Here is a 23,427-nt window from a genome sequence, read left to right as displayed (position 1 = left end):
CAACGCGAGAGCCCCGCATCCGCCCTGCGCGACCTCCCCCCCCCGGCAGCAAACTACGCCTCCCGGCATGCCGCGCGCTGCGGAAGGCGTGACGGAGCTGGTGAGGTGGGCGGCGCCTCCTCCGCGGAGCCACCCAACGGAGAGGAAGCTAGGCAACCAATGAGAGGAGGAGAAGTGGCGGAGAGCGCTCTCTCTCCTCCGCCTCGCGCACGCGCGTTCTCCATCCTTTCCTCCTCCCCCCTCTCACGCTGCGTGCGTACGTGCGGGGACCGGAACTGACGCCAGGAGCCCCATGTGAGGCGATTGCAACACATGCAGCGCGGAGGAGAGGAGGAGGAGGAGGGAGGGGGCGCGAGCGAGCGAGGGAGGCGGAAAGGAAAGGAAGGAAGAAGCCGGTCAGCGACGTCACAGGCGCCGTCGCGAGGAGCCCTTCGCTGCCGTCCGGAGAAGGAAGGGAAGGGAGGCGGCGGCGAGGCCTGAGGTAAAAACGCGCGCGCTCGCCCGCCCGCCCGTTCTTTCGCCTCAGAGGAGCGCTTGGCTGGGCTTGTGGTGGCCGCGCTCCCGCGGTGACGGGAGACCGGGGCGGGCCTAGCCTAGAGACGGGAGACCGGGGCGGCTTCTACTTTTACCTCAGCCGAGGCTCCGTTCTCATTTTTTTCTCTCTCTTTCCCCCCCCCCCTCTCTCCGTGCGGCGGCGGCCTTGGCGGTTGACTCGAACAGCCGCAGGAGGGGCGGTGGAGGAGGAGGAGGAGGAGGAGGGAGAAGATGGCGGACGATCCCAGCGCTGCCGACAGGAACGTGGAGATCTGGAAGATCAAGAAGCTCATCAAGAGCCTCGAGGCGGCTCGCGGGTGAGGGCGGGGAAGGGCCTGGGGTGGGGGTGGAAGAAGCCTTCAGTTTCGGGTTATAAAAAGGGGGGGGAGGAACAGGAGTCGCTTCAGCTCCCCTCCCCCAAAAAATAATAATCGCCACTGTATAGAAAGCTTAAAATTTCAGGGAGAAAGCCAGGCTGAAGTATTCTCTGCCCCCCCTTTCAAAACTGGGTTGGTTCGCTCCTATATGGAGAACTATTCAGTCATGTGGATGTCACCTGTGTGGAAACCTTCAACTCCCCCCCTTTTTCCCCAGACAGCTATAAAGCGATTTGGTCCAGACATATGGGTTGGGTCCCCCCCCAAGAGAGAGTTAGCCCCCCCCCAAAGAGAGAGTTAGGCCTTTCTTCCTCTTGCCTCTGTTTTTGGGAGGCCAAGGTCCATATGGTGCTACAGGTGCATAAAAGGCAAGGGGAAGCCTTGGGGGCTTGTCCCGCTAGGGCACCTAAGAAGAGAAAGGTGAATGTTTTGAGTGCCCACTTCCCAACCTTGCATCCCCAAACAAGGAATGTGAAACATGTGGGTTCCTGTGACTTGGGCCCTGCTTCAAAGGCTGTATTTAGCTTTGTCTCTTGGTATCAAGAGTCATCTTACCCCCACCCCTTTCCCTGCATTTCGTCATCTGGAGTGGAGACATTCCACTACTCTTGGGTTTCTTTAAATTTTTCCATTCTTAGTAGAGAGGTGTATATAGGTGAGGTGCAGTTCTCTGCCTTGTGTTGTCTTCGGCTACATTTTTCCACTTCCACTGAATTACATGCTATGGCTTGCTTGGTAGTCACACTCACCTGTGAAGCAGGAGTGACTTTAAAAAAAACCCCACATTAGCGTCTTTATTTATATAGAGATTAATTTTGAGCCAAAAATGCAGCCTCCTGATTCTAAAGCTATGTGTCCTTATTCAGTTTTCCTTCCATTCTCACTGTATTGTACACATTTGGAGGACTATTTTTTTGTGCTTAGTTTTTCCTAATAAAGAACCGTAGTAGGGAATGAAGGCCTGCAAATGAGATTACCAGGGTAATAGTAGCCTTTGTGGCAGTTGTTTTTATTTCAGAGCTCTGAAGTTTTCCATGCACTGAAGAGAGTGGGAGAGTCTCATTTAATACTGGTTGGGAAGAACAGGCCATGCCTATTTCCTCCTCCCTACATACATGGATGACTTGGGAGAGGGGAGGTGCTGTGCTTTGGTGACTAAATTGTCTCTCAAGCCTATCATGAAGTGAGAGTGATGCCTTTCTTCTCCTGAATTATCTGTGTGCCAGAGGACTTGGGAGTGGTGTGAATTTAGTGGGGATCACAAATAGTGGCTCACTATAAAAGCCAGTCAGAGTTGGTTAGCCCTTCAGGAGGGAGACTACCTAGCTATAAATTCCATGCGTGCCACCTGCTTATTCGTGCATTACAGGGGGTTGGACTAGATGAGCTTTCAGATCCCTTTCAACTCTATAATTGTATGATCCTATGATTCATCAGCTGCCAAAGAAGAGCATAGGCCAGACCAATTACCCTCCTAGATTCACATGGGAGCTATACATGTGCCACTTTGCTGTGTGTTTTATGGTGGATTTAAATCAACCCCTCCCAAAAAAATGTTTTTGCCCTTGTAGGTATTTATGTACTGAGCTGAAAGCATGTAATACAACAGACAGCCTGGTTTTGGGAAAAGGCACATGGTACCCACACTTGAGTGCTCTGTTCATTAAACTCTTGCTCTCGTTTTATAAGTAAATGAAGTTAGCGTTTGCTGTGTGACTGGACAGGTTGCTAGACATTAAACTTCAGAACTGATATGCTCTAGTGGAAACTTGTGCAGGTTATGCCTGTATATCATTAGAACATTCTCAGAAACATTTTTCTTGATACCTTTGTGTATTCCCAGCCTCATAGCTCCGAATCCAAGTAGAATATTTGCTAAAGGAGCTGGACACTTTGGCTCTTCATTATGGATTTATTGTACCTTGTTTGGAGTCTATAGTTAAATCCCAGTGGTATAGCTGATCTAGTAGTCTGATTCAATGGCAACTGCTTATGTCTAACGAGAAATTACTGGCTTTTTTCAGCATATTAGCAATTATTCCTCACACTACAAGCATTAATTTTATATGCAACCTTACATTTCCCATGTTGGAGGATTATGTGAAACATAGAATCCACATGACAGAGAGACATGCTTCTGATTTCTGCTGGCACTTAATGTGCTGCCACTGAAAAGAAGTGTTCACTATTGAACATGTGTCAGGAAGACAAGGAATACAAATTGTTTACAAGCTCCAAGTGTTTATAGCAGCCTGGGAAGTGAGGTGGAAATTCTCTTAGACTGTAGTATCCAACGTCAGAATACGAAGTGCCGCGGACAGTGTCTCGCACAAGGAAACTCCCTCCTTCTGGTGACAGACATCTAAAAAGCTTTTCCGAAGTTTGAAGTGCTCTGTGCACGTATACTGGGTTGCCTGGATCCCACCCACTGGTTAATTGTAGATAATGAGAATTTCTCTGTTGGTAGTTGATTGGATACTCTTTCCAGATAGTAAACTTTGATAGCAGTCAAAAAGCAACATGAGAAGGTCTGCTTATCGTTGCTAATGCTTGTTGTACTGAATTTTAGGTTGCTGAGGCTTCAGGTTGACATTTCTGGAGTATGGTGTTAACAGTCTCACAAGCAAATAATAAGGGCAATAGGAATGTGTGGTGTTTTTTAAAAATAAAAAACGAGCTGTGAAAACTTAAGCGTCAAGAAGGAATGATCCAGGATGGTGTCTTTCAGTGTGTGGAATGTGCAACACAGCACTGAGACTTTAGAAATGATTGTGCATATCTGAAGTAGGAGCAGCTTCCAAAACACCACATTTGGGATATTCTGTCTATGAATTTCATTCGGTTTTTGTGTGTGTGTGGCATTGCATACTCCGTATGGCCTCGTTGCCATGTAGCAAAATTTTAATAAACATTACATTCTAGTAACGCGCCTGATTAGATTTTGCTGCTAATTTGGGGAAAAGGCTGGAGGAAAACTGTTGAGGCTCTGAGTTTTGAATACTGTGTAGCAAATACTGAGGTTGCACAATCCTTACAGCTATGCCCTCACCTTCAAGTATAAATGAACTGGCCCAAATTTTTGGCAAGCTTAAAAAGAATAGTATCAGAATCATAACCAGTGTTAGAAACTGAGATATGAAAGCTAGGAGCTAGATGGCACTTTAAACCTAAGTTATAGGCGCAACAACGGAATGTCTAGGCACTTTTTTTGTATCAAGAATACAAAGCTGAAAGTGAATGAACTGCAGCTAAAATATTATGTTCATTTTTCACATGGTCTAGTCTTTCCCCTGCCCACCTGCCTTATATTCTTGAGTGGGTCTCTTCTCTAGTCTTCAAAGAGTAGCTGGAAGTGGGGAGGCAGAAAAAGGTCTTCCTTTCCTTCCACTCTGCAATTTTAATCTAAAATCTTAAACACAGTACTGTGGCCAGAGTTCAGAAACTGTTTGTGCTAATGAAATTCCCTGTCTCAAAATGCAGCTAGAACAATGGGAGTTTTGAACACTGATCATAACCTTTCAGTAAGTATTACACCTGGTATGTTTATAAAAAGAAAAAGCCATGACCCTAAGAAGACTCGAGACAGATCCTAATGTTAATTTTTCAAACTCTGGCTTTTAAAAAGACATGTGTATATATAGCTGAGGATAATTGCATAACCTTTTGCATGCTGCTGTGAGTCCTGCTTTGAGGAATTTGACTTATTGTTTGTGGTGAACTTCCTGAACTTGTACCCTGCTAAATGCATGTTAGGATTAAGATTATTGTTGAATGTGCTGTGTCTTGTGGGGAAAGCCTTTCTCATGTCTCTTTACTTTACAATTTTCTAATGCCTAGCAACTGGTGTTAGGGTACAGATTACTGCAGGAGCGAAATGGTCTCTCAGTTTACTGCATTCCAAAATGTGGAGGTTTAAATTAAGTAGGAAACTTAAAACTTTTTTGGCAAGTGGAGATTCTTGATAATCTGCTTTATGAAGTCATCCACCCCAGGCAGCCCAAAGCATCTCTGGGCTTTGTATGCGGCATTGGTTACCGTATTTTTGGCTCTATAAGACTCACTTTTTCCCTCCTAAAAAGTAAGGGGAAATGTATGTGCGTCTTATGGAGCAGATGCAGGCTGCGCAGCTATCCCAGAAGCCAGAACAGCAAGAGGGATTGCTTCTTTCACTGCGCAGCGATCCCTCTTGCTGTTCTGGCTTCTGAGATTCAGAATATTTTTTTTCTTGCTTTCCTCCTCCAAAAACTAGGTGCGTCTTGTTGTCTGGTGCGTCTTATAGAGCGAAAAATACGGTGATTATCATACCATGCTGATTATTTTTACTTCAATCAGCTGTTGGCAACGTGGAAGAACATTGCAGGTTTTCTTTGAATTTTTTTGACAAAAATACAAGTGTGTTTGTGAGGGGGGCAAGTGTAGAAAAGATTGAGAGAATTCATGGGTTTAGAATCTGAAGGTGATTAGCTATTGTACTGCTTTGTAGAAGATAAAATACTTGTGTGATAGTATATCATGATCTTGCCTGCTTTGCTTCTCCCCTCTTGCCTGTGGTAGAATGAATGTTTATTATTACTGCCAACCAGCCAGCGCACACACATGTGGTATAAACAATCTGTAATCCCCGGTTTAGCGTTGCATTCAATCCAGAAATTGTAGTTCGTTTCACTCCAAATAAACCACAATAATTGATTCAGTCATAAGGCCAAACCAGGGGTCTTGACTTGCTTCTCCTGTGTAGTGGATTGCGTGGATCAAAGCTGGCGAGACAAGCAAAGTCCATGCCCCAACAATTAAGATCAAACAGTAATCCTATACTAAATTTCTGTTATTGCACACTACTGCTAGATAGGCAGTATATTACATCCTGCTTACTTTAATCATTACATTCATCATTGAGACTATTACCAAAGGAGCTATAAAACCACAACAAATAATATTTACTGCCTGGATTTAACAGTACAATTGTTTCAAATCTTATACAATCCTCTGTTCCATTAAGTGGTCCAATAAACAATAGCCTTTCTCAGGGGTACAAATCTGGACTTTTTAAATTGAACAGCTTGAAGAAGCTCCAACAATGACTGAACAGTAATCGAAGTATAAAATTGGTCATCCACTTTCAATACAATCCACTACCACCTTCAATGCATTTTTGTGTAAGTATTAAGAAATCACATGGAAATTTTATTAGCTGGCCTGCTGAATTTGGAGTGGGACTGTAGCAGATGTAGAAGGATAGGAAGCCGTACAAAGCACTGTAGTGACTCCTGTGATCCTTTTTTATTCTTTCCACACATATTCATATATCTGAAGTCCAGGGAATATCTTAAAGTTTATGGAACACAGATATCCGGAACAAAAGAAAAATGTATTGCCTCTTGTTGGGAATTACCTGATTGCCAGGTTGCACTCTTTATTTCCAAGATGACTTCAGAGAATAGCGGTTGGACTTGGGAGTTAACCTATGGGGAATTGCACAGTTTCAAATTGGCTCCTATGTTCAGTATCTATATAAAGCTTCTGAGAAGGACTGTCTGGAGGTTTGGAGTGTGGTGTCGTTGAAGTACTAAAGACACCCAGCTCTATTATACTCCTGTGACCCAGAAGCAACAGTGGTATGTCTGATGAGAGTAAATAAGCTTGAATCCAGACAAACACATTCTTAAGCCTTCTGTGGGACCTGTGTGCATGCATTGTGTTGGGGGGTGTTTTCCTTTGAATGGAGCTGTGTTCTACTTGAAGCCATAGGTACTGTTCTGGACCAAATTTAGTTCTGGATGCCCAGGTTGTATCTTGGGCCTTGCTGCTTTTTTGTAGATTAAACTATGCTCACACCTAGAGAAGCAAGATCTAGGAAGTTTAATATACTCTTCTTGATTCGAGATGGTTGGAGGTAAGTGGCATATAAATAGTTGAAATAAATTAGCATATTGACACTTGACATGGAATTTATTCCAAAAACTGTTTGGAAGATATAATGAATACGGAAGTGGTTACTGAGTTTTTAACTAAGATTACTTATGGAGAGCCCACAACTTTGCTGAGGAAGCTCCACTTCTTGCAGATTCACTTCAGGATGCAACCCAGCATGGCTTTTAAGTGGTGAGGGGGAAAGCATCCTACATTTTTTCAAGGCTTTTCTTTGGCACAGGCAACTCACAATTTAAGTGGGGGTTATGCTCCAAGGCACTGTGCATTTAAGTGAAATTGTGTTTATTTGGAACACCATTGCAAAAGCCTGCAGACACCCTGTGCTGCTGTTTTTTGTGATTTTTTTCGGTCATTTCCAGGTTCAGCTCATGAGCATAGTCGCGCACATATTGGATGCGCCTAAAACGGTCGTTGCCTGTACTCTTGAGTTGCCCAGCACTAGGTTTTTTTCTTTTCTTTTCTTTTTGTCATTTGATTGCTTTGATTAGAAGCTTGCAGGATGGTTGTTACATTCTGGTTGCGCTTATCTGAGCAGAAACCACATTAAGGTGCATGCTGATAGCCTAGCAGATCAAAGCTTTGGACTCTTACAAGGCTTGGAGCGGGGAGTTGAAATTCAGATATTTAGAAGAGAAAGCCATAAACATAAGATGGGGAGCCATGCTGAAAATCTGTTTGTCCATAACAGCCTTGGCCAACCTAGTGCCCAACTTGTATCATCACCAGCATGGGTGTGCTGTCACATGAAGCCTCATTTGGAGAAGACGTGTGTTCTCTTCACTTGAAGTGCCACTTATTTTTAGTATGAATACAGACTGCTCTTTTGTCTGCCTTCGGAGAGTCTGGTCTCACTGGCTGATGTAGTTGCTTCCTTACTCTTCCATAGAGGAGGTGCATTACCTAATGTTTTTTCCTGTTTAGTGCTGATGGCAGGAATTATCTAGCATGATGTTAGCAACTCTTTCGGAATGCAACTTCCAAAGTGACCCTTCTCAACCAATTGCCTACCCTTTCTTTCATATTTATTTAAATATTTATGAATCACCTGTAATTATATATCTCTATGTTGAATATATACTCACCTCCATTCTTCAATGTGCTTTTAAAAAACGTTTTATTTTGTACAAGCAATAGGTTGGCTAGAAAACTTAAAAACTTAGGTTTTGGTATTAGTGTGCTTAACTTGCACATTTTGGGGTGTCAGGAAAGTAGGCCTCATTTTTGTGGGGAGCTTAATGAGAAAGTTACATCAGAGACAGATTCTGGGTTTTTGTCTTTAAATAGGGATTTCCATTTGTGCATGAGCAGTTTTGTAAATAAAATGTTCTACCTTGGTCTATGTTTCCCAGAATTATTTTGCCAGTGCATTCTGTTTATATCATATCTGAGGGTATCCAGAAAAGTCCTGTTAGCACAATAATTTATGTCTATGCAATGGGACTTTCTATTGCTGTGCTTGCGCTGTGCTTCCTCCCAGATCTACCCTGGAGGGTTGGGGAGAAGCCCTGAACGAATTAGAGAGGAAGAAATAGGCCTGCTACAGAGGTGGAAGTCTTTGTGTTAACAGGACGGCTTTGTTGGAGACAACCCCACTTGTGCACTTAGATTGTACTCAGACTATGACTTCACCGTGTGCCTGCTCTTGCGTCTGTTGCTTAACCTTTTCATTATCACATTATTCCACATTTCACTTCAGACCATCTTAGCATTTCATGAATCTGCACCCCTTTCTGTGTCTTCATAATGCATGTTGAGGTGGGGAGCTTCAGTGTGCAGTCCTCTGGGCCCAGGATCCACCAGTTATTGTCGCATTACATATCCCTAAGGTGGAGGTAGAAAAAGGGTATTAAATAAAAATACATTGCATGTAAAGCAGTGGGTTGTTTGGGATTTTTTAATGGCATGCTAGGTCTCCACTGACTTAGATCAGGAAAACTTTAAGTCTTAGAACATGCTCAGATTCTTTTCGTTTAGTTCCCCAGAACCATGGGCTGGTAGTTGCATAATGGAAGCTTATTTCATTAAATAGTTCAGGGGTGCAAAGCCTTGCAGAAATGCTCCCAGTCCATCAGATTTTTTTATTGACCTGTGTAGCCTGGGCTCCTACCTCTTCTGTAAGATGGCCTGAAATATGCTGTCCACCATGATCCCCAAATTTGTTTTGAGGAGTATTTACAGCTAAGAACCACTTTACTAAAAAGAAAAAAGAGAAAAAAAGAAGCTGTATAAATTCCAATCCACATCACCACTCTGCATCCATATATAAGAACACATATTTGTAAGTAATCATATCCATTAGCATGTGCGTACCACTTTTGTGAAGCCCTTGCTGCTAGATTATTATTTTTATCTAATATAAAGTACCTGAACTTTTCAAAGCACCATACAGATATTAAAACTTAGGACTGTTCCTGCCTACAGCCTCAGATTCTAGTAGACAGTATACAAAGTAGGAGGAGGATGGGGTTAGGAAAGAAAGCATTGGATCAGTTGCGCATTCTGGCTGACATTAACCTTATTCTAGAACCTGAGCAGTTCCTGCTGCAGAATATGCTACCTGCGCTCAAAGAGCAGTTTTCAGCGAACAGAGTAGCCCCAAAGAAAAAGAAACCATTTGTCATTGCTCTATAGATTTATTCCTTAGCACCCACAACAAGCTTTGCCTAGGGTGGAGTCAAAACACCAGTGTGTGTGATTTCAGCAGCTAGGCAACTGCTATAGTGGCCTAGTAACCAAAGTGGGATTGGAGTGTTGCTGCATCAGCTGTTTATACAAGCTTCCTGTTTGGCTAGTAAATTGGCACTCACTTTGTCTCTCTAATGATAATCCATACCCTAGCATGCGTAAGTTGTGAGAGCAGTCATTTGCTCTAGTGACTGTACTGCTCTGATGCGCAAGAGAACTCCCAAATGTGTGCACTGTATTGAAATATTACCCATATGCTCTTGTGAAAGTGTTGAACTTGGACGTAAGCGACATAGGTTTAAATTACTATTTGTGAAGCTCCTTGGGTGGTTGTGGGGAACCCCTCAGTTGTGGAGGAGTAAGAAGTGTGGTTTTGTACTATAAAGTGTTTTGAAGCCGCATTTTGGTAATCCATATAATGACCTCATGAGCTGTTACTTAGTCGTTTGTTTCGTAATTTAATTATTAAATAATAAGCAGTGCTAATTGCATTTGTATGACTGCCCAATAGCAAATGTTCTCTTGTTGGCTCATAATTTTTTAAAGAAATGCATTATTGAAAAAGCATAAATGAATTCTGGCGGAAAAAGTAGAAGAACAATTAACATAAATATGCAATAGAACACAAATTATAAATGGAGATGCCCAGATCATTAAGCATATGTTGTTTAAAAGAGCTGAGTGGCTAAAAAAATTGTGCAAAAAAGACCACAAGAAAGATGCTGGGCACATTTCTCTGGAGAGGCTCTTCCTTAACTGAGATGAGGTATGCTTCTCTTGGTTTTTCACTTGTGACACACACGAGAGAGAACGAACGAACGAACAATTTTGGTCCTAGAAAGGCAGAACATGATTTGTGGTAGTTTCTAAAGATATTTTACCATTAGCCTGTGTTGTAATTGTACAAATTTTCTGCTATCTTAGCATGATAATACCCAGATAGCCTGAGTTCTAGTTAATCAACACACAGTGTTTGATTACTGAAGCCTACTGAGGATTCCAAATCGTCTGAATAATTGACAGTATTCAGGGATCAGTTTCTAGAGCACTGAAACTACGGTATGCTGAAAGTTAATCTGAATCTTGATTAAGACAGCACAGATCTGTTATCATTCCTCTTGATCACAGTTTGTTCTGATAAGATATTTAACCAGCAGATGGCAGCAGTGTATTCCACGAGGTGGCAATTGGTATCCTTTTTTAAAATGACATAAGGAAGTGAAAAAACCTTACTGTCATTGAAGTGATTTTTCATTGCATCCTTGAGTAGTTAGATGTAGAAATTGGCTTGTACTGTATCTGAGTGGAAATTAAGATAAGATAAAAGGTCTCCCCTGCAACTGAAGTATATACTGATAGATTTGGATTTTTTTTGAAAAGTTAAAGAAACTCGACCCAACTGTAGAATAATGTGGTATGGTACAGTGCAAACTTTTAAAATGGCTATTCTAACAATTAGTATCTTGAAGTCACTGAAACTAATTTCATGGAGTTCCTAATCTAATTAGCTATAGCAGTAAGACTGGCATGTAGTTTTAATACTGTCTGCACCTTGTCTGAACTACAAAACACATTTTAGCACCCTGCAATATAGGTTCAATATGTGGATGATTTCATACAACTTTTTATATAAGATGTAAACTTGCCGTATATAGATAAAGTATCATAAATGGTCTTGCCTCTTGCCTTAAAAAAACCAATCTAACCCGACACAGCTAAATCATTTACTGTACTATTCTCACGGTATAGGTGCTGTAAAGTGCACTACAGTGAAAATCCACATATCTGAATCAAGAGTAGGTCTGGCATCTTCCTCTGTCCATCATAGCCAATGTTAGAAATGGGATAGAAAAGCTAGGAGCCCAAGCATGAACTAATACACAATTCACATAAGTGACACATTTTTAATATTACATTTTAAACAGAAATTGTTAATACATGTTTAATATGGTGTTTACAGTAAAAAATATTGGTAGCACACTTCAGTTTCCGAAATACACTACTCTTTCTTGTTAAATATCCTTAAAATATTGTCTATCCTTAACATATACTTTGAGGCTTCAAAGCACATACATTTCAGTAATCCTTGAGTGTCAGCCAGGCTCAACAAATGGCGCCCATACATTTTAAGATGCTCTCAAATGGAGAACCTTTAGGTGCAAAATGTGCCTGGTGCCCTGCTAGTTTTGAACCCTGATTGTAGCTGTGATGGTTGGGAGAGCAAAGACATAAAAGGAAGGAGTGGTTACCTTAGTGCTAGTAACTGACATATTAAAAGCTTGTGTTTTGTAAGCATGGTTAAATTTTTAGCTGCTACCTTTTTAGTGTACTAGAAATTTTCTCTTCCCTAGTAGGAGGGTGTGCGATATGTGTGGGTTAGTTGACAAGGAGGAAGTGGAGATTTTGGGGGGTGGAATGGGGGTTGTGTTCCTTGTTTAAACAATTCAGTAAACTAAAAAAATGAAAATTGCTGAAGCATGTGGTGGGCTTGTCCCATTGTTAGATTTGCATTTCTGGCTGCCTCTATGAGTCTTTATCGTGGGTTTCCCTTCCATAAAAATGTGGAACTCCCATATGTCAGTACAGTCTATCCTACCTGTGTAGGCTTGCTCTCTTATTGAGTACAGGCTACTTGTTACGAGTCAGACTTCTTGTCTTAAATTCAGGGTGAGGAGAAGTAAATATTGTATATTCATATTAGGGGATGATTAGCTGCTTGTGCTTAAAATGGTGCCCCTTCAGAGTTTGTGCGGCCCCACAAACCTCTGTGTGTGACAGAGCTCCTCAGACATGTCTGCTCTAGTCACTGTTAGAGTCCGACAGTGGCTGTTTGCGGAAACGCCTCCAACAAAGAAGTTCCTTAACGGAAACACGTCTCCTGGACTCACGACGTGACAGCTTCCGACGAAGCATGGGTCTCCCTGCAATTGCTTCTGACACCTCCCCACTATTTTCACTGGACGTGTCTCTCACCCCTTTCTCCCCCCTGCTTCCTGCCTGCGCTGCTGCATCTCTCTCAGTATCCCTGAGATCCTCCTCCAGAGACCCCGCGCTCCCCCTGCTGGTCCCTGCCTTGGCTGTTGAGTCTCTCCCAGTCTCTGGGAGCCCTATCACCTCCTTTCCCTCTGATGTCAGTTCCCTGACATCCACCTCCCCTCCAGGGCCCCCTTCCCCCCCGCCCCCTCCCTCTCCTCTGGGCGGTGAGGAGCTGAAACCCCGAAACGAATCCTCTTCATCTTCCGACGTCTCGAACATCTCCCTCCATCGGTCTTTGTTCCGACTCGCTGAATCCTCCTCCACCTCGGAATCAGAGAACCCCTCCAACTCCTCTTCTTCGTCTGTGGTGGCGAAGTATTCCCTCCGGAACCTCGCCACTGGCTGGGGTTTTCGAGGGAATCTCTGATGAAAAGTTTCAATTAGAACCTCGTCATCTACATCCTCTGCTCTGACCCAGGTGTTTTCCGACTCCGGTTCCCCTTCCCACATTACCAAATACTCTACTTGCTCTCCTTTCCACCTGGAATCTAGGATCTCCGCTGCATGGTAGCTGTGTTCTTTTTCCTCCATCGCTGGTCCCCTATTGACCCTCCCCTCTCTGTCCCCTATATACGGTGACAGCAACGATCTGTGGAACACTGGGTGCAACTTCATGTGGTTCGGTAACCGGAGTCTGAAAGCCACTGGGTTGACCTGTTGCGTGACTTCAAATGGGCCCAGTCTTTTGGGTCTTAACTTCTTACAACCTCCTTTAAATGGTAACCCTTGGGTGGACAGCCACACCTGGTCTCCCACCCTAAGGCTTTCCCCTTCCCTTCTGGTTTTGTCTGCCTGCCTCTTATATTCCTCCTTCGCCCGGTTTAAATTAAGTTGGAGTTGGCGATGGATCGCTTCCATTTCTTCAACGAACTGTTCTGCTGTTGGAACGCTCCAGTTCTCCCCCTCCCCCCCTGGGAAGGCTCGGGGATGACACCCGTGATTGGCCAAAAAAGGGCTCATTCCCGTGGACACGTTCTCTGCATTGTTGTAAGCAAATTCTGCCAACGCCAGCTTCTCCACCCAATCATTCTCTCTGTCATTAACATAACACCTCAAATATTGCTGGAGGACACCATTAGCTCTTTCCGCCTGCCCGTTGGTCTCTGGATGACGGGCAGTAGAGAAATTAACCTCTACATGCAGTAAGCTCATGAGCTTCCTCCAGAACCTGGAAGTAAATTGTTTCCCTCGGTCCGAAACCACCCTCAAGGGGGCGCCATGCAACCTAAACACATTTTCCACAAACAATTTGGCGGTTTCTTCTGCTGTGACCGCATGTGAGCAGGCTATAAAGTGTGCCATCTTGGTTAACAGATCTACCACCACCATAATGGCTGTTTTCCCTTTGGACCTGGGCAAATCAGTCATAAAATCTATTGCCACTGCCTCCCACGGTCTTTCCGGCGTGGGTAGTGGTTCTAATAAACCTGCCGGTGCCCGCCTCTCCCCCTTGGCTCGTTGGCAACGGTCACACCCTCTCACATATTCACGCACATCTTCCCTGACCTTGGGCCACCAGAATTCCCTGGTAACCAGCCACATGGTTTTGTGTTGCCCAAAATGCCCTGCTGTGGGGTTATCGTGCAGTTGCTTGAGTACCTTTTCCCTCAATTCCCCTTCAGGTATGTATAACGCTCCCTTGTAGTACAACGCCCCATTTCTCTCCTCAAAACCCCCGGGTTTGTCTCCCTCCCTCCTAAGACTCCTGAGTTTGTCCTGGGCGTATACATCCTGCCCCGTTCCCTCTACCAGTTCCCTTTGCCCCACCAATGCCGCCCCACACACCCAGCGGTCCTCGGGAATGACATGGGTCTCTTCGGGTACACCCTCTCCCTCCAAATATTCAGGTTTGCGTGAGAGAGCGTCCGCCCTAACGTTCTCCGGGCCTGGTACGTAACAAATCTCAAAGTTAAATTTGGAGAACTCCTGGGCCCATCTCAACTGCCGTTGGTTGAGCACTCGCGCAGTTCTCCAATACTCTAGATTCTTATGGTCCGTGCACACTTGCACCTTCTGTTGTGCACCAATTAGTAGGTGCCTCCATCTCCGGAAGGCCTCATAAATTGCAAGAAGTTCCCGGTCGTACACCGTGTAGTTCCTCTCAGACTTGTTCAGCTTCCGCGAAAAGAAGGCACACGGTCGCCACTCCGACCCCTCCTTCCCCGGCTGCAGAAGAAGCACCGCCCCTATGGCTCGGTCCGACGCGTCTGTTTCGACCCTCAGCTTTTTTTGTAAATCCACATGTAGAAGTTGTTCGCCAGAGGCGAAGGCCCTTTTCAGTTCCTCAAACGCTCGCTCCGCCTCCCCCGTCCAAACAAACTTCTTTTTGCTGCTGAGACAGTCCGTGATGGGCGCCGTCAGGTGGGCGAAGTTGCGGATGAACTTACGATAAAAGTTTCCAAACCCTAGGAACCTCTGCACATCCTTCTTGGTCTTGGGTGTTTTCCATTCCAGCACCGCTTGAACCTTGCCGGGGTCCATGGCCAACCCTTTGTCTGACAAGCGGTACCCCAGGAATTCCACCTCCTTGGTATGAAACTGACACTTCTCCAGTTTCACCCACAGTCGGTTGGCTTGCAGCCTGCTCAACCCTTCTCTGACGTCTCTCACATGTTGCTCCTCATTCTCCGAATACACCAACACGTCATCTAAGAAGGCCACGCAATTCTTGTAGAGCAAAGGCCCCAGTACGTGGTTCATGAAAGCTTGAAAACACGCGGAGCCTGTTTGTAATCCAAAAGGCATAACTAAGTATTCAAATGCCCCCAAAGGGGTGAACATGGTGGTCTTCCATTCATCCCCTTTCCTTATACGTATCAGGTTGTACGCCCCCCTTAGGTCCAGCTTTGTAAAAATCTTTCCCTTCCGCACCCTGGTCAAAATATCATCAATCCTGGGCATGGGAAAAGCCGCCGGCTCTGTCACTGCATTTAAGGCCCGAAAGTCACATACCAGCCTCGGCTTGTCCGTGTTTTTTTTGTCCACAAAAAACACTGGGCTACCCCCCGCTGCCTTGGACTCTCTGATGAAGCCCCTCTTCAGGTTCTTGTCAATGAACGCTCGCAACTCCTGCATTTCCCTGTCTGACATGGCATACAACTTGCCTACAGGAAGCTGTGCTCCAGGGAGTAAATTGATCTGGCAATCAAAGGGTCTATGCGGAGGTAGTTGGTCAGCTTCCTTCTCGCTGAACACGTCGCTGAGATCAGCATACTGTGGTGGCACCTTCCCCTTCTCCACTACTTCAGTCCCTGCCAGGGTGGCTTGGGCCCCTGCTGACCCCTTTTCCCCCCTGCAGTGTTCTAAGCAATGTGCGGAACCGAAGGAAACCACTCTTTGATGCCAGCCCACCAGCGGATCATGTAGGGCTAGCCAGCTCATTCCCAAAATAATGGGAGCACCTCCCAAGGTGGCCACATTAAACGCTATCAGTTCTGTGTGCCTTGCCACCCTCATTATCATTGGGATGGTCTGCAAGCTGACTCCTCCTCCCAACAGTTCCCTGCCATCGATCGTGGTCACCTGCAGGGGGTTGCTTAAAGGGATAGTCTGTATCTGGTGTTCAGCAGCAAACTCCTTGCTCATAAAATTGCAGGAGCTGCCTGAGTCCAACAGTGCCTTTATTTTTAGGGGGTGTCCATTTTGCAGCTCTAGCGACACTTCAATCACTAGAGCCGGTCGAGGAGCTTCTGGTACTGGCACTTGGGGAAGGGGCACTTTCACTGCTCTTTGGCCTGGCTGCAGTGCCCTGATGGCAACCAGGCGTTGGCTTTTACCTGCTCCGTTTCTCCCTGCTCTTCCCCCTCAACAGTTCCCACCATCCCTTGCCATTCCTTCCTCTGGGGGCAGACTCTGGCAAAGTGGCCTGGCTGTTGGCAGAGATAGCATTTCCGGGCTCCCTTTCCCTCCTTCTTCGCCCCCTCACTGGGCTTTGAAACTGCGCGCGCGCGGGCTGTTCCGATTTCCATCGGCTCTGCCGGCGGGAAAGCTGGCTCAGGAATGTCTGGAATGCGTAACTCCTTCCAACGTTCCCCTCTCCCTTCCCGCCTCTCCAAGGCTCTTGCCTCCTGGCGCGCTCCAATGGTCAGCGCAGATTTGGTCAGCTGATCCATAGACACCGCCCTGGGGCTCCTGGCCAGCTCGTCTTTCACAGCTGAAGAAAGACCTTCTTCAAATAGCATCTGAATGGGTGCTGCCGATAAATCCCACCCCAATCTGTGAATCAGCATGGTAAATTCAGTCCAGTACTCACGGACAGATCTGCTTCCCTGCTTGCAAGCCATTAACTGTCTGCGCACCGCCCCTTCCTCAACGTCGCTGGAAAACATGATATCCATTGCACGAAAAAATTTCATAGTGTCCTTTAGGATATCGTTGTGCGTTGCCATCAGGGGTCGAACCCAGTCTCGCGCGCCCTTCTCAAGATGCCCAATTACAAAAGCAACTCGAGATTCCTCATCAGGGAACTCATCAAACTGGACATTCAGGGCATATTGCATTTCAGTCCTAAAGGCATGGTAATCCTTGGGGTCCCCCCCAAACTTCTGCACCAATCCTGGTACCTTTCTGGGGAACTGAGTGGTTCTCCCCTTCTTGTCTGCATCTTGAGCCCTCCTCTCCTCGAGCCTCGCCGTCTGCAGCGCCAGTTGGACCTCCAATGCTCGGCATCTTTCTTCCAAGCTTGGATCAGCTCCTCCCCCTGCTCCGGCTGGGTCGCTCATGATGCTTTCTCCTGCACAGGCAGCGTACAGAGACTGTCGGACTGCTATTAGGGGATGATTAGCTGCTTGTGCTTAAAATGGTGCCCCTTCAGAGTTTGTGCGGCCCCACAAACCTCTGTGTGTGACAGAGCTCCTCAGACATGTCTGCTCTAGTCACTGTTAGAGTCCGACAGTGGCTGTTTGCGGAAACGCCTCCAACAAAGAAGTTCCTTAACGGAAACACGTCTCCTGGACTCACGACGTGACAGCTTCCGACGAAGCATGGGTCTCCCTGCAATTGCTTCTGACACCTCCCCACTATTTTCACTGGACGTGTCTCTCACCCCTTTCTCCCCCCTGCTTCCTGCCTGCGCTGCTGCATCTCTCTCAGTATCCCTGAGATCCTCCTCCAGAGACCCCGCGCTCCCCCTGCTGGTCCCTGCCTTGGCTGTTGAGTCTCTCCCAGTCTCTGGGAGCCCTATCACCTCCTTTCCCTCTGATGTCAGTTCCCTGACAATTCAGTTTGATCTAATATCTGGGGTGCTTGAACTATGCATCTTGTTTTGACTTTGTTGTACAGCTTTCCTAGCAATCTTGCTAGCCCTAGCACTTAAAGCAAACATAATAAGTTGCAGTACAAATCTTTTGCCAGGCTTTTAAATGTCAGGTTAAGGCTTTTTTTATTTACTATAGCATTTTTAAAAATTTCTATACTTTGGCATGTTTTGTGGTTTTATCTGTTGTCTCTTGGGCTACATTTTATTGCATTGAGAATGATATGGCTCACTGCTGTGACATCTGATCCAGTGAAGGGAGGTATAGAAATGTGTTAAAACACATAAAACTCCCCTCTGTGTGCATTTGGAAGCTTGTTACTATCTAAGAGTGCTATTAGTGCTATTTTTCAGAAAATAGCACTAATAGAAGTATGCAGCCTCCAAAGGCTATTAGAGTTGTCCATTCTCTTCTGCCCCTTACATTGGAAGGAACCAGCTAGGAAGTTAAGGCATTAATGCCTCATAAAGCACATAGACTTCAGGGATAAACATACCTGAAGAAAGATTTGGTATTTCTCAAGATGCAGTAGCCTCAAAGTTTCCTTTACCTTCTGGGTTGGTCATTTCAGTTCAGAAAAGGCAACTTTAAAGTTATAGGAACTATTTCTGTTTGGAGAAAAGGTATAGATTGTTGGCTCAAAACAAATCAGAATAAAAATGTGCTTCTCATAAACATTCAGAAATTGTGATGAAATTTTTAAATATTCTTACCATAAATATTAGGAACTCCCTAATAACCGGTAGAACTTCCTTTATACAAAGACCAGAAGCACAAAGAAAGCTGTGGGAGCTAACTTTGTCATTGAGTCTTTATAACAGCTAGACTAGTATGTTCTAAGAGATAGCCTGTTTTAAATTGTGGGGTGGTAAGCTTCAGTCCACAGCTTGATTCTGGGACTGCAGATCAGGTGAGTTTGACCAAGAAGGCGTGCCTGCTATTTCACTGTATAGAACAACCAGTTTGGTGTGTACATAGGCTCATAGTAGTCCTGTGGTCAGTATAAGCAACTGGCCTGCAAAGAAGGCCTTACTTCCAAAAGGATGTTGCAAATAATGGAAAGAGAATAAGTCCTGAACATCTGAGATTAGTTTTGGGCATGCTTTCTTCCAGGCTTGAAGTCACACAACTTGTGTTAACATAGTTTCTTTTCCTTCTTCCCTAGCAATGGCACCAGCATGATATCATTGATCATTCCCCCCAAAGACCAGATTTCACGAGTAGCAAAGATGTTAGCGGATGAGTTTGGTACAGCATCAAACATTAAATCTCGAGTGAATCGCCTTTCAGTCCTCGGCGCCATTACATCTGTACAGCAACGGCTAAAACTTTATAACAAAGGTAAAAAGTTATTCTGCTTACTTTATGAATAACTTTGTGCTCGCTTTGGCATTATCTAAGGTTACACCCTGTGCTTTTTACAGTACCTCCAAATGGTCTTGTTGTATACTGTGGAACAATTGTGACAGAAGAAGGAAAGGAGAAGAAAGTGAACATTGATTTTGAACCTTTCAAACCAATAAATACATCGTTGTATTTGTGCGATAATAAATTCCATACAGAGGTAAGTGTCATTTTGCATTTCTAGCCAGTTTGTAAATTTGGCTCATGATAACTTTGCTCAGTTTGCAGTATGCTCATGAATAGTTATCGTATATAATGTGTTGGTTACTAGATGTTAATTATAGCAACCTATTTCTGAATTCAACATACATTTGTGTATTTTACTTGAAAACATGATTTCCTGTTTCTGTTCACATACAAAGATACTAAGCAAGGTTGTTTACTTATACACCAAGCGTCCAGACCTTTCCAGAAACAAAGGCTGATAGCATCACAAATGTTGGGATCCAAGTGTTCATTTTTGTCTGGAAGGTTGTAAATGTAATTGTGAGCTGAGCAAATTGCAGACATAAAATGCCAGACCATGCAAGTGATTTCAGTGGACTGTTCCAATGAGATATGGGGATTTTCCCCCCATGGAGTTTAACACTGTGATTTACTAGGCCTTACCTTCCACTTCAAACACATAATTATAGATAAAATGTGTGATAGCTATTGTGTTATTTCTTAGTCCAGAAACAATTCTGATTCATTGGCTAATTTTTCCAGGTAACCTTTGGATATCTGGTTTATTCAGAATTGTTATGCAGCAAGGGGACACCATTTCTTGATCGGCCTGTGAACTTGCCATGTCAGTGATGCCCAGATCAATTAATATTGGTGTACTGTGTTGTGCTCAGTGTTGGAAACTGAGATATGAAAGCTAGGAGCTAAATGACACCTTAAACCTAGGTTATGGGCGCAACAACGGAATGTCTAGGCGTGCTTTTTGTATAACAAGAATACAAAGCTGAAAATGAACTGCAGCTAAAATATTATGTTCATTTTTCACATGTCCTTCCCCTGCCCACCCCCCTAATATTCTTGAGAGGGTCTCTTCTCCAGTCTTCAGAGAATTTCTGGAAGTGGGGAGGCAGAAAAGGGCCCTCCTTTCCTTCCACACTGCAGTTTTAATGTGAAGTCTTAGGCGCAGTACTGTGCCCAGAGCTCAGAAGCTGCTCTCGCTAATGAAATCCCCTGTCGCAAAATGCACCTAGAACAATGGGAATTTCAAACACTAGTTATGCTCCTACTTTTCTGGGAGAAACGCTGCATTAGCAACTGTTGTGGGGAAGATGCAAAAACAGTTCCCACTTCTCACATATTTGGAGAAATCCAACATTTTTCTGATCATTCCTTCAGCACAAACATTTTGACTTTCCAGACCAAAAAAATCCCACCCTCTCCTTCCCCTTCATTCTGTTCCAGAAATTCTCCTGACGCACACACACACACACACCCCGAGCCATTGGGGGGGGGGGCAGAAGCCCTGTTGAGCAATTAGAAGGCTTTGCTCAGGGCTTCGATTGGTGGGACTCATTCCTTGAACCCTGCTCAGTGTTTCCAAGGTGTGCAGCAAATATCATTGGGAAAGGTCTGGTGTTTGTGCGACACCAGCTCCGACTGAAAGACTTGAACTTGCTTTTTCTATATTGATCTAAATAAAACAGCAACAGTATGCTTATGGTTCCTTTTTAATATACATTTCTGGCAGGTTTTTGCCAGTGTTACAGCCACCTGCATATTTGTAACGTCCAGTTCTTTCATATGGTGTGCCAGTCGATGGAGTTGAGAAAGACTTTTAATAGCTTAAATTGTTGCACACCCCTAACACTGTTTCTAGTCAAGGATTGCCAAGTTGGCCATTCCAGTCGAGCCATATTGCACCTGTGCTTGTTGCTTGAGCTTTGATGTTCCTGTTTGATGCTCACTTACTCAAACAATTGCTGATTGCCTTAGGGGAGCAATTAATTGCAGGGATGGCACAAAATGCAAGCTTCAGACTTTTATTGTGTATAACTAATACATTCTCCATCAAGCACCAGTTTGAGCTTTTTCTCTTTTGATGCTTGCTTTTCTTTTCCCTTTCACAAAATAATGCATGTTTTTTGTGTAGAAGTGTTTTTATTTGCTACTTACTCAAGCTGACTTCTGATTATTTCCCCTTACTTAGCTTGCACGTCATCATAATCAGAAATAACTTGCTAACAGTTCTCTCTAGCAAGCTTAAAGGGATGCTGCACAGTGAGCAGTGACATTCCTAAATTCAAAAAGGCCCTAGATGAACACAATTAACTTGTTTTTTACATGAGTTTGAAGCGAGTTGATTCTCAGAGTCTAAAAGGGATAAAGGCATTCCTTCAGGAGAACATTCCTCCTCCTAGATTGATCGTATTGATACAGACTTTCCATAACTATTGAATATCGTAAGTATAACACTGGCATCTGCTGCATTGATTTTCAGGCCCTTACAGCACTACTGTCAGACGACAGCAAGTTTGGTTTTATTGTAATAGATGGTAGTGGTGCACTCTTCGGAACTCTTCAAGGAAACACCAGAGAGGTGCTGCACAAGTTCACAGTCGATCTCCCAAAGAAGCATGGTAATGTGTAAAAATAGCTCAAGAATTATTAATAGTAGATAGGACAAAACATGGTTTATCAAGGAAAGAGAAGATGATTGGGAACATTTGTAAGTGGCTCTGTCATGTCATTTGGAAGGAGGGATATTGCATACCTAAATTATTGTTTTCTATGCTATTTGGGTAGGGACGCAGGTGGCGCTGTGGGTAAAACCTCAGCGCCTAGGACTTGCCGATCATATGGTCGGTGGTTCGAATCCCCGCAGCAGGGTGAGCTCCCGTCTTTCGGTCCCAGCTCCTGCCCACCTAGCAGTTCAAAAGCACTCTTAAGTGCAAGTAGATAAATAGGTACCGCTTTATAGCGGGAAGGTAAACAGCGTTTCCGTGTGCTGTGCTGGTGCCGGCTCGCCAGAGCAGCTTCATCACGCTGGCCACGTGACCCGGAAGTGTCTCCGGACAGCGCTGGCCCCCGGCCTCTTAAGTGAGATGAGCGCACAACCCTAGAGTTGGACACGACTGGCACGTACGGGCAGGGGTACCTTTACCTTTATGTTATTTGGGTAACTTGAAATGTAGTAATACTGTAGACAGATACAGACCAGCATCCCACTACTTAAAGGCTTTGTGATTTTGCAGAAAGCTGCCATTGCACTAATAAAGCAGTCAATTGACACAGCCAGTAATAGTGCTTTGTGCAGCAAGTATTATCACTAAATAGGCTTGGCTTCATGTGATGAGCACTATCCACGATGTCCTCACACAATAATGCTGTTGTGGTCATTGCAGTTGAGTCATAATGTATAATACTCTGCCTTGAAACAAGTGTCTGTGGACATTAATATAGACGTGTATTTTGTGTGAACTTGGTTATATGCTTTGACAAACATGTGGTCCAAGCACTTCAAAGTACATGAAAGAATTCTAAAACATTGGCTTTTTAAAAAATGGGGGTGGGGGAAAAACTCGGGGATGGAAACAACTTTCATTATTGCTGTGCTTTTACCTCTGTCTCTCAAAGGAAGAGGAGGTCAGTCGGCCTTGCGTTTTGCTCGTTTGAGAATGGAGAAGCGGCACAACTATGTAAGGAAAGTAGCAGAAACGGCTGTACAGCTGTTCATTTCTGGCGACAAGGTGAACGTGGCTGGTCTCGTTTTAGCTGGGTCAGCTGACTTCAAAACTGAACTAAGTCAGTCAGACATGTTTGATCAGGTAAATGGGGATTTTGGCTGATGGAGAATTGCCCATTTGTAATGAGGGACTGCTTTCTGCTGTTGACTTGATACAGATTTTAGTACTGCTTCTAATGTGATATTGGGCTTTACAGTTTTAATGATGATAATTCTAATTACAGTGGTACCGCGGGTTACATACGCTTCAGGTTACAGACTCCGCTAACCCAGAAATAGTACCTCAGGTTAAGAACTTTGCTTCAGGATGAGAACAGAAATCGTGCTCAGCAGGAGCAGGAGGCCCCATTAGCTAAAGTGGTGCTTCAGGTTAAGAACAGTTTCAGGTTAAGAACGGACCTCCGGAACGAATTAAGTACGTAACCAGAGGTACCACTGTACTTAACCCGAGGTACCACTGTATATATATGAAAACTTCTCTGAGGTTATTGACAAAGAATAGTATAGAGATTTATTC

General features: G+C 44.5%; 1 protein-coding gene across 1 annotated transcript in view; it reads left to right on the top strand.

The window, feature by feature from the left end:
• Positions 1 to 290: 290 nt before the first annotated feature.
• Positions 291 to 23,427, top strand: part of ETF1 (eukaryotic translation termination factor 1) — a 30,132-nt gene continuing 6,995 nt past the window's right edge. The window contains exons 1-6 of the mRNA XM_082218436.1: positions 291 to 481; positions 721 to 851; positions 18,984 to 19,159; positions 19,243 to 19,382; positions 21,666 to 21,804; positions 22,802 to 22,992. Coding sequence (XP_082074562.1) covers positions 766 to 851; positions 18,984 to 19,159; positions 19,243 to 19,382; positions 21,666 to 21,804; positions 22,802 to 22,992 — 732 coding nt within the window. The 5' untranslated portion in view covers positions 291 to 481; positions 721 to 765. The remainder of the gene's footprint in view (positions 482 to 720; positions 852 to 18,983; positions 19,160 to 19,242; positions 19,383 to 21,665; positions 21,805 to 22,801; positions 22,993 to 23,427) is intronic.

Source organism: Podarcis vaucheri (genome assembly GCF_965113315.1).
Source record: "Podarcis vaucheri genome assembly, chromosome: 3".
Taxonomy (NCBI): domain Eukaryota; kingdom Metazoa; phylum Chordata; class Lepidosauria; order Squamata; family Lacertidae; genus Podarcis; species Podarcis vaucheri.
This window is presented reverse-complemented; position numbering and strand designations above follow the sequence as displayed.